The sequence below is a fragment of the Octodon degus genome, unplaced genomic scaffold, assembly GCF_000260255.1.
Source record: "Octodon degus isolate 3935 unplaced genomic scaffold, OctDeg1.0 scaffold00010, whole genome shotgun sequence".
In the NCBI taxonomy this organism is placed as follows: domain Eukaryota; kingdom Metazoa; phylum Chordata; class Mammalia; order Rodentia; family Octodontidae; genus Octodon; species Octodon degus.
Genome location: NW_004524586.1, coordinates 4401098 through 4413264, shown reverse-complemented (window position 1 = coordinate 4413264; position 12167 = coordinate 4401098). Strand labels below are relative to the sequence as shown.

The 12167-nt window shown below is 40.3% G+C and overlaps 1 protein-coding gene across 12 annotated transcripts in view; it reads right to left on the bottom strand.

Annotated features, from left to right (window-relative positions):
• LOC101572068 (ligand-dependent corepressor) overlaps positions 1-11870 on the bottom strand; it is a 178657-nt gene extending 166787 nt beyond the window's left edge. For 9 of the 12 annotated variants that reach the window (XR_002819827.1, XM_023708852.1, XM_023708842.1 and 6 more), the window contains exons 1-2: positions 11749-11870; positions 11434-11507 (exon numbers count right to left, since the gene is read on the bottom strand). Coding sequence is in view for 9 of the 12 variants with exons in the window: in XM_023708852.1 (XP_023564620.1) it covers positions 11434-11507; positions 11749-11804 (130 nt within the window). In the remaining 3 variants the exon portion in view is untranslated. Of the gene's footprint in view, positions 1-11073; positions 11184-11433; positions 11508-11744 lie in introns of those variants that run through there. The other 3 variants (XM_023708847.1, XM_023708846.1, XM_023708843.1) reach the window with 3 other exon arrangements.
• Positions 11871-12167: the final 297 nt, after the last annotated feature.

Here is a 12167-nt window from a genome sequence, read left to right as displayed (position 1 = left end):
GGTTCAATCCCCCAGCACCACATGCCAGCCAGCCCCGCCCCCTGGTGGGCTGAGCTGGCCACACACACACACACACACACACACACACAAATAAATTTTTTTTTAAAATTTGAAAAAAAAAACCCAATATACTATTTATGGTAGGATTGTATGTTGAGAATCTAGAGTTCTTTATGTAACATAAAGCAAAGTTTGAAGGTACAAGAATATGACACTAAGTGGATTATGTATAACATTTATGGTTAAAGAGCACAAAATTTTACATTCTGATCTCTAGGATAACAACTCATTAACTGAGTGACCACAAATGAAACCCTTAATTTTACTATGTTCTATTTGTACAATAGGTGTCGATGTTGAGCATGGAGGCACAGAACTTTTTTTTTTTTCTCAGCACTAAGGCTGAGAAAGGAAGATCACCAAGAGTTTGAGGCCAGCCTGGACTATACAGTGAGAGCAAGGTCAGCCTGAACTACACAGCAAGACCCTGTCTCAAAATAAAAATAATAAAATAAAATAACTCAGTGGGGATGAAATAAGAATGGCTGAAGGGCTGGCCAGATGGTTCAGTGGACTAACCTGGGTTTGATCCCAGGCACCAGCCCCACCCCCAGGTCATGATGAGACAGCGATTGAGACTGGGCATGGTGGCGCACACCTGTAATCCCAGCGCTGGGAAGGCTAAAAAACAGGAGGATCACTATGAGTCTGATCTGTGTAGTGAGACCCTATAAGCCCTGTATGAAATACATGAATGAATGAATGAATGAATGAATGAATGAATGAAAGAAAGAAAGAAAGCAAGCAAGCGAGAGGGGCTGGTGAGATGGCTCAGTGGTCTAAAGCACCTACTTAGAACAAGCTAAGCTAAGCAAAACACAGGGACCGCGGTTCAATCCCCCAGCACCACATGCCAGACAGCCCCACCCCCTGGTGGGCTGAGCTGGCCACACACACGTAAATAAATAAATAATTTAAAAAAAAAATAAAAAAGAAAGAAAGCGAGAGCGAAAGGAAAAGCAAAGCAAAGCAAAGCAAGGCTGTTTAATACAGCTAGGTATTCATGGTATTATTCTTCCCACTTTTATATATGTTTGAACTTTCACAAAATTTAAAACTTTTGGGCCTGGGGAGATAGCTCAGTAGAATAAGCGCTTGCCTGGCAAGCGCAGGGTCCTGAGTTCAATCCCCGGTACCACAAAAATAAAATAAAATAAAATAAAACTTCTAAATTCTTTTTCCTTTAATGGATATAGCTAGAAAAGAACAGATGTTTTAGTATCCGTTCTAGTCTTTTTTTCTTTTTCTGTATTTAGGACAGAGTTGACAGGGTGTTTAGGGTCTCACTACTAGATCGGACTTGTAGTGATCCTCCTGTTTACAGCCTCCCAAGTGCTGGGATTACAGGCGAGCCCCACTGTGCCCAGCCTCAATGGCCATCTCAGTGCGCCCTGGGGTGGGGCCAGCACAGCACACAGGAGATTGAATTCTGGCTGCTATGCTCTGCCTACGCAGGCACTTTAGTTGGCTGAGCTATCAGGCTGGCCCTTCCCTTTAGTTTTGACAAAAAATGGTTCTAAAAGATGGAAAAACAGACTGTCCAGTAGGCAGAAACAGCTATCAGTTACCTAGAAATATGTGTGTACTGGCCAGCAGCAGGACGACCAGGTCAAAGTGCACAATCCCCCATGTACTGTGAGTTTAAAAAAAAACAATTAAAAACAAAACATCAAGCTGGATATAGTACATGTTTTACTTTAACAAGCTAACAATTTCCTTCTCTAGGCTCTTTGATAGAATAGTTTACCCACATGCATATGAGGCCCTGGTTTCAATACTCCATGACATTTTTTTAAAGTACAACCTGAACATCCTCAATGTACTAGGAAAATGTTACTAAGTCAGATATGAATTCTGTTTTAACATGAAATATTTAATTGTGTAAAGCCAAATTTTTACAAGTAGATTTTTCTTTGACCAAGGAAAATACACCCTACGGTTCCTAACATTAGTCTTTCTTTTCCCTTAATAGTGTAAGTTTAAGAGAAGTAAAGTACACTTATTTTGCATGCCTCTAAAAAGTCAACTAGTAAAAGAAAAATATATCTGATAGTCATTGATTGAAATTAAGCTAATCATGACTCTAAATAATAGGTCTATCTGGTATAACCGATAAAAATGGAAATATTCATCATACCATGTTTTTCTATTTATTTATTTAATTTTTTTCCCCCAGAACCGGGGATTGAACTCGGGCCCTTGTACTTGCCAGGGAAGCACTTATTCCACTGAGCCATCTACCTGGCCCCACCATGGTTTTTCTATTAATTGCAATTTTCATGAGGAATAACTGGTGTCCACAATATCTCCTAATCCAGAAAGTCTTTATGTATACTATCTTTAAGAAACTTTTTTAAAAAGTCATCAAAAAATTAAAATAAAAAATAAAAAAAGTCATTTACTTTCAAACATCAATTACAAGTTAAAAGTATACTTCTGGAAGAGTTTAGTTTTTTTGTCTGAGATGTTAGGTAAAAACTTCCGATTTGTAACATTAAAAGATCATGCAATTATTTTACAGATAAAAAGTATATTAAGCTATGTTAAAGTTAAATTCTCTTTCTTTTCTTTTTTTTTTTTTTTTGCAGAACCAAGGATTGAACTCAGGCCCCTGTGCTTGCCAGGCAAAGCACTTATTCCATTGAGGCATCTCCCCAGCCCCAAAGTTAAATTCTTTACTATTAAGATATTACTGTTTTCAAACTGATGAACTGTTTAATAAATGTATTGCGGGGACGGGGAGATAGCTCAGTACAATAAGTGCTTGCCTGGCAAGTACAAGGTCCAGTACCACCAAAGAAATAAAAAAATAAAAATAAATAAATGTATCTTACATTTTTAAAAGCAATGAAATCTAGGCAAGTTTTGTAAAAACTTACCAAATATGCTATGTAGATTAATAAATTTTTATCTCAGTGCTGTGTAGGCCCTGCTGCTGAGGCGCACTAAGACAATGACTGAAATTGGGCATGATAGCATGTGCCTGTAATCCCAGCACTTGGGAGGCTGAAAACGGGGAATCACTACGAGTGCAATCTGTGTAATGAGACCCTGTAAGACTCGCTACACTGAAATATATTTTTAAAAATTATGATGCTTTCTTTTTTTTTCTTTTTCATAATAGTCTCTTAAGTAGTTCAAGCTGTCCTTGAACGCACTATGTAGCCCAGGCTGGCCTTGAGCTCATGATGATTCTTCTGCCTCAGCCTCTTGAGTGCTGCTGGGATTATAAGCATGTACTACCACACCCTGCTCTTTTTGGTTGAGACGGTCTATCCTACGTAGTTCAGGCTGCCCTTGAACTCGCTACATAGCCCAGGTTGGCCTCAAAGTCACAGATCTTCCTGCCTTAGCCTCCCAAGTACAGAGATTATAGATGTGTACCACCAGGCCCAGCAATTTCTACTGATAAAAAATGTTGTGAGACAACTTTACTTCTAAATAATTTCCTTTAATCTTTATGAAACTGTGGACAGATTTTTTTTATGATTTAGAAGCGATAAGAAATGCTAATTCAAACAGTGTAGTATGCAATAATTTATACCATAATTTTTAAAGTTGTAAGGTACAATTGACTAAATTTTTCTATTTACCAAGAAATATTGGGCCAGCCAAATAGCTCAGCGAATTAAAGCACCTGCAAACAGGCGCAGGCCCCACCCCTTGGGAGAGCTGAGAGAGCAGCTGAGACTGGGAGTAGTGGCACACTTCTGTAATCCCAGCTCTTGGGAGGCTATAAACAGGCAGACTACTAAGAGTCCGATCTAGTAATGAGACCCTGAACACCCTCTAGACCTTTCCCTAAAAAAAAATAAATAAAAAATAAAAAAGTCAGGTATATTATTAACTTCTAGTTTCCCAATACCAAAATGTGAAATGTCAGTCTAAACCACTAGTTGCATTTTTTTCTTTTAGCAATCTCTTTGACTAATTCTGCTCCTACGCTTCAAAATTATATATTACAGCAAATTAGAGGCTGGCCAGATAGCTCAGTGGATTAAAGTGCCCGTTTAGCACAGGAACCAGGGTTCAATCCCTAGTGTGCTATGCTGGCCCCACCCCTGGGTACACTGAAGAGTGGGTGTGGTGGCTCACCTTGTGCCTGTTAATACCAGCACTTGGGAGGCTGAAAACAGGAGGATCACTACAAGTCTGATCTGTGTAGTGAGAGCCTGTAGACCCTGTACTAAATACATAAATTTAAAAAAGAAAAAGAAAAAGAAAATTGGACCCTTCTGTTAACCCAAACTACAAGAATTTCATTATATTAAAGGCACTTAAAACAAAAATAGTTTTACACCTTCAATTTCATGGCCTTGCATAATAAATTCAATAAAATGATTAGTGAGAGACTAAAATTGTCAACAAAAAATATGTTTAAAAAAAGGGAATAGAAAAACAAAGAAAAAATCATTAGAGGCTATAATCATTGCTACATACTTAAACCATTAAAGGAAGGATTTGGATTCTCAAACTCTCTGCTACTTATCTCACAGGATATTTAGTTTCATCTCTAAAACATTATTACATCTGACACCTGATCACAGAGGAAACCTAATCAATCCAAATACGAGAACTTGAAATGATAACAGTTAAAACAACACTTCAAAAACAGTATAGAAAACAGTATCATGTAACTTGCCATTAATTGTGTAACATCAGATTTCTAGTTTAACAAAACGCAAACAAAAAAGTGTAATCTTAAATTTCAAAGATACTGGTATTTACCAAGTGTAGTGATGTAATTCCAGCACTGAGGAGTCTGAGACAGGAAAATCACCTCCGAATTCAAGGCCATGGACTACATAGTGAGTTCAAGGCCACCCCAAACTACATGGTGAGACCCTGTCTCAAAAAATGACACAAACAAAAAAATACTGGTATTATTTAGAATTTCCTCATTATTTGCATTCTCACTATTCAAACTCAAAAAAGGAATGAATTTAGACAAAACATTGACAGGACAAAAGACAGCAAAGGTATTCCTCTCTACATAAGCTTTTATTACCTACAACCCAAATTTCAGGCATAAAATATTTGAATAACATGGCATACTACTTTATCTGTAATATCTGAAATCTCAATCGAAAAAGGTTAGAATTCAGACAGAAAAGATGTTTAAACAATACTTTCTTGGCTAATTCTATTTCACTGATTCTAACCCTTACCATACCCATAGTTCTGTTCATAAGATACACTGAAGTTTCACCTTTCATTTCAGTATACCTGTTTGTATTTGGATCTATAATTATTTGTATATGGGGGTATGACAAACAAAAATATATCTGCAAATATATACTGATGGGGGCCAGGGAGATGGCTCAGTAGAATAAGCACTTGCCTAGCAAGCACAAGGGCCTGAGTTCAATCCCCCATTCCGCAAAAAAAAAAAAAAAAAAAAAAAAAATTACACACACACACACACACACAGAGATAAGGGTCTAGTACCCAGAATATGTAAAAAAATTCCACAACTCAATTTTAAAAAACAACTCATAAGCATTGCATGGCAAGGGCAAGACCATGAGTTTGATCCCAACCAAAAAAAAAAACAAAAAACTTAAGCTAAATATGATGGCATGCATCTATAATCCCAGCACTCCTGAGGTTGCGGGGTGGGGGAGCGCAGGGGTGTTTCTCTCGTGAGTTTTAAGGCTGGTGTGAACTACATCAGGAAAACCTTTCTCAAAACAAACAACAGTGGTGGTGCATGTCTGTAATCCCAGCACTAAGGAGGCTGAAAACAGGAGGATCATTATGAGTCCGATCTGTGTAGTGAGACCCTGTACATCCTGTATTATTTAAATACATTTAAAAAAAAAGTTACCAATTCCTACCCACTAGAATAGGTTAAGAGTGGTCACACACAGACAAGATAGACAACAGAATGTATTAGACAATGCGGAAAATTAGAGCCCTCAGACAATGACACGAATGCAAAATATTAAAACCAGTTTGGAACAGAAATATATAGTATCATATGACCCAGCAATTCTGTCCTACATTTATACCTGAGTGAACTAAAAAGAAATGTCCACATACAAATGTTCATAGCAGTATTTTTCACAATAGCCAAGCCAGGTGTGTGGTACATTCCTGTAATCCCAGAACTCAGGAGGCTGAGGCAAGAGGATTGATTGCAATAAATTAAGGCCAGCCTGGAATACATAAAGCAATTCAAAGCCAGCCTGCATTACAAGCAAGATCTTGTCTCAAAGAAAAAAAAAAAAGCCAAAAAGTGGAAGCAATCTATATATCTGAGAACTGAAGAACAAAATCTAACAATTCAGTATTAGCCACAGAAAAATAAAACTGCTGAAATATATTACAACTTGGGTAATTTTTAAAAACAGCCTATACTAGGGCCAGCCAGATAGCTCAGCAGACTAAAGCTCCTGCAGGTTCAATCCCCAGCCGTGCCAACCCCGCTCCCAGGGTGTTCTCAGACTGCCAATGACACTGGGCATGGTGGTGGTGGTGCACACCTGTAATCCCAGCACCTGGGAGGCTGAAAACAGGAGAATCAATGAGTCCAATCTGTGTAGTGAGACCCTGTACACCCTGTCCTAAAGTCATAAAAAATAAAAATAAAAACAGCCTATAGTAAGTGAAAGAACCCAGACCAAAACAGTCACATATCATTTAATTAATTTATATGAAATACCCAGACTAGACAAATCCATTGGAGCAGATCAGTGACTATCACCAAGAGCTAGATCATAAGAGTACGAGTAGAGGGTTTCTTCATTCTGATTAATAAAATGGTCTGGAATTAGTGATATATGTACAATTTTGTGAGCAAACTAAAAAAAAACTCGCTGAATTGTACACTTTGAAAAAGTGAATTATCCTAAGCAATGCCAAAAAAAAAAAAAATTTTATACTACCTGAATAGCTCCATTTAAAAAAAAGCAGGAGGGCTGGTGAGATGGCTCAGTGGTCTAAAGCACCTACTTAGAACAAGCTTAGCACAGCACAGGGACCGCGGTTCAATCCCCCAGCACCACATGCCAGCCAGCCCCGCCCCCTGGTGGGCTAAGCTGGCCACACACACACACACACACACACACACATAAATAAATTTAAAAATAAAAAGCAGGATATAGTTACTGTACTTAAGATATGTCCTGCATGCAAGAGATGAGATGGCCTATATAATGTGCTAAGAGTTAAGCATGGAATCATCCTCAAAGCAACGTACAAGTGTGTGAAATAGTAAAAAGAATTTTAAAGTATTTGCAAGCAGATTAAGAGATAATTTGTACCGTAGCAATGTTAGATTTTTAACCTGAAACTATAAACGACAACAGATTTGTTTATTCACATCTACCCAATATCACAAATTCAGATGCCACACAGCAGATGGGCAAACAAGAAAGAGAGGTTCAAAGGTGTCCCAAAACAAATCAAGACCCTTTCTCACTGTTCACAGCCAGTTTGCAAGCCAGAAAAGAAAATCAGTCTTATCAATATATGCCAAAGCCAACCTGTAAGGATGGAAATTTGCCGATACTAAAGGTATTCAAAGGGGCTGGTGAGATGGCTCAGTGGTCTAAAGCACCTATACTTGGAACAAGCTTGGCAAAGCACAGGGACCGCGGTTCAATCCCCCAGCACCACATGCCAGCCAGCCCCGCCCCCTGGTGGGCTGAGCTGGCCACACACACACACACAAATAATAAATAAATTATTTAAAAAAGATAAAATAAAATAAAGGTATTCAAAGAAAGAACATGTCAGTGATTTCATGAAATCCTGAAAATAAATTTTACATCAAGCATAATCCTCCAAATGTGCTTACTTTATTGCTGTGGATCGGAATATTGTCCCTATCAATGTGGTTTGTCTCTACAGTGCTCTCAAGTGAATCCCTAAATATTCCTCTCCTGAGCTAAAGAGAGCAAAGTGTTGCCAACCATACGTCACCTAATAAAGTCTCCACTTTTGGGGTGTGGTGCTGTACACCTATAATCCCAGCACAATACTGGAGAGGCTGAGGCTGGTGGATGGCTGCAGAGTTAGAGGCCAACCAACCTAAGATACGTACTGAATTCAAGGCCAGCTTGAACTACATAATTCTTGAAAAATGAGTAAATAAAAATTTTTTAAGTCTCCACTTTTTAACTTGCATTACAAAACTCTACAAGAAATTACAAACCTCCATCACCTACATGCCCCTATAGATTGAAGTTTAAAGAGATAACACATGTATTTACACTTTTGCTTATAATATTTCTCATGAATGGAATGCTTTTTACTCATCAAAATGAAGCAAAAATCTGCCACCTTCTTCATGAGGCCTGCCTTTATCATCTCAGAAGTTTTCTTTTACTTCTAATCACGTTTGTATTTCCTTGTACTATATCAAATGCCAAGTTTTCTCTTGTCCAATAACTGGATGTATATTTTCTCTAAGGGCTACAGGTTTCTGATGGTTAGAACAGTTTTTCAATATTCACTTGCTACATACCAGGAATAAGGCAGATGCTAATTAATTATTTAGATGAACTAAATACTAACCTAACAAACACCCCTTCCTTAACTAAAAAACAGCACTAGGGCCGGCCAAACAGCTCAGCAGATTACAGTGCCTGCAAGCAGGCTCAGGGTTCATCCCCTAAGCCTGCCTTGCTGGCCACGCCCCTGGGGCACACTGAGATGGCAAGTGAGACTGGGCATGGTGGCGCACACCTGTAATCCCAGCTCTTGGGAGGCTGTAAACAGGCGGATCACAAGTCCAATCTAGCAGTGAGACCCTGAACACCCAGTAGACCCTTCCCTAAAATACAAAACAAAACAAAAAAAGCACTAATTCAAGTAATTAGGCAGGTATTCAAAAGTGGAAAACTCCCACAGACATCAACTAACTGACACAAGATAAATTATCCCCTGCAGGCCCATTAATACTAAAAACTACCATTGAATTTAAATACTTCCTAGAATTGCTCCAGCTACAGGAACATTTGAGAGAATCAGTACAATCTTAAGTATTTTTGTAGAAATCAGAGATTCATCCTGTTGACTTCTATTAGCCAAACTACAGCTAGCCTAAAATCACAACTTTCCCCAAACTAGAAATAACTCAAGAATACAATAAGGGTGAAGATCAGCAAAGCATTAAGTTACATCATATCAGACAGCACAGAGAACCAAGATCCTTCTGGAATCTGGACAAATCCTATTAGTTCCAGAGGACCCCTCAATAATCACCTGGTAATCAAATACGCATCTTGACCATAACCACTGTCTGAACTCTCTATGTGGTGAACATGTCTAATCCAAAATGCTCAAAAAGCTTTGGAATGGTGCATGTTGGGGAACTTGGGGTTGTTCAACCAATTAACTCTATGTAAATATTCTAAAAACTGTAAAGCCCTGAGATCAAAAGCACTTCTGATCCCAAACACTTCAAATAAGGAAAACAACCTGAAATGAGTCCAATCGGTCTAAACTTAGACATGAAATTACCACCACCCTCTTCTGTCCTCCAGAAAAGTAGAAGAGAAAATTAAAAGATTTGAAAAATAACTCAAAATTCATTTTTAATCCAGCACTGCTATAATTAAATCTTTAGAAACAAAAAGCCCTAAAATATTAAAATAAACAAACAATTTAACTGCTCAGAACCAATTCCATTAATATAAAAGATGAATATTACATTTCACAGTAAACAACAGAGTTGGTTTTGGGACTGTGTAAGGATCACTGCCACCCAGCCCTTCTAAAAAGAAACTTAACACCACAACTGATTTACTTAGAACTTTCCTCTTCAGAAACAAAATTACATATAATAAAAGAGAAAATATGCAGTCAAATTGATTTTAGTTGGAAGACTATCAATCTGTATTACTGCTCAGATTAAAATACTACTCTGGACTCTGGACTCTTAAAACCTCTTGAACTTTACCAGGAAGGGTACAATTTGGAGTTATGCTCTAAGAAAAATGAGCACCAGATTAAAATATTTCAAAAAATAAATCTAGTTTTGACATTCAATTGAGATATTACACAAGGTTTTACTACTCATAAAAGATTAAAACATCAAGCAACAGTAAATATTCACTAATACTAGCAATGATTGATTTTAAAAAAGGAAGTCTGAGGCAGAAGGCAAAATTCTAAAGCAAACAAAATAAGATAAACAACTCATTAAAACCACCTAAAGCAACATTAACTTAAGAATATTGGGTTATATTCCTCAATTGCTTTTAAAAAGTAAAAAGCTCTACTGAACAAAACCAATCACTAAGTGAAACACAAGAACTAATTCTTCAAAATAATTTCAACAATTTACATTAACAAGCAATTCTGAAAATTCATTACTGCTTTCTCAAAACTTCCAATGGTGCATATTCTTTTATGTTATGATATAAATAACACATAATACAGAAGTGCTTACATTAATGTAACATGTTAGCAAAAGTATGATAGATTTGAAAGAACAAAACAAGCAGAGACAGCAAATGATTGCTGATAGCCAAAAGGCTCTTTGCTGGACTGGACTGGCTAGAGAGGAATTTTAACAAACAGTCGCCAGACAACCACACCAAAAAAAACCCCAACTTGGGCCATTATTATTTCCACAAGGAAAGATTTTCAATGCACTTTTAACCTTTCGGCAACCAAAGTAATATAGTTATCTTACAGTGTATTGGCTGTACTAACATTGATGTTACAATCTAAGCCTTAAAAAAATCCAATTATATATTTTAATACTAAAAGCACTACAGAAATTGGAAAGCTTGTATTTTCTAGGGTTGGTGACCTTATTTCTCACTTGTTTAAAGTTTCAGTTTTGCTTTTTAATCTATTATAGAAAACATCCCTTGTGGGACATTGTAAAGGGCAGACCCTCCTGTCAAGCCAGAAGCTCAAACACAAAGACTGAGCTAACCAAGTGCTGTAATTCTTCCAAACTGAGCCTCTCCACACCTCCCCATCCTCCCCACCAACAGATATGTCTATTAAATCAGTGTCTGTTCTCCCCCTCGCACAACAAAGAGAACTTCTCACCGCATGAAATTGCCGCTGAATGGACACCAGAAAGCAGGATTTGCATAATTCCTTCCAACGAAACCCCGTCGGGAAGGAGGGGATGAGGGGGCCCAAGCGAACGGTTAGAACCTCCCGGATTCTGTTGGGGAAGACCTGGTTCGCAAGAACATTCCCCACCGGGTGGAGATGGGGGCTGCCATTCTGGGTCTCCCGGAGGACTGGGCGTGGGGGACAGAGGACGACGAGAGGGCATTTCCCCACACATCAGCAGCAGCACCGAGGCAAGGATGGGGAACTAACAATGCTGAGGACAGAAGTCACACACAAGGATGCACTGGGGGCGGCGGGCGGAGCAGAGACACCACACCGACCACTTACTTTTCGGAGGGGGATTAAATATATGAATTAAGCCCTTATGGTCCCGCCGGCCGCCGCACAGAGGGAAACGGGACCTTGGGAGAGAAAAACAGACAAAACACACAGTGTAAGAGGCGCAGCTTCGGCTGCCCGGCCCCTCCCGGGGCGCCCCGTCCACGCTCCCTCCGACCAGCGGGAAAACGCCACCCGAGCAAGGGCGGACCAGGCAGATTCCGCGAGGCGGCGGCGGCGGCGGCGGCTCTGGCCAAGCCCCGCAGGAACAAGAGCGACCCCTCCTCCCAGCCCCGCACACACCGAACACAAATACGCACACACCGACCCGTGCGTCGAGGACGAACTCCCCGGCCGCCGCCGCCGCCCCCCGCGGCCATGACACCCCACTTGGCTCAGTCAGGCGGGCCGAGGGCCTGTGACAGCTCCGGCTCCCTCCGCCCCCATCTCCACCTCACGCCTCGCACACGCCGAGCGCCGGGCGCCCGCCGCGCGTGCCCGAGGGAACGGGGCGCGCCGCCGCGCGTGGGGGAGGGGCGCGGGGAAGGCGGCTCCGTGCGCCCCGGCCTCGCACCACCCGGCCGGGCGGCAACTCCAAGGCTACTCAGGCTTCACAATAAACTAGCAGCCGCGAGGGCTCCGCTCCGCGCGCCGAAGGGGCGGGGAGGCGCGCGCCCAGAGCCCGCCCCGGGAGGCACGAGGGGAGGGGCGGAGGGTGCGCTCGCGCGCGGGTGGGGGAGGGG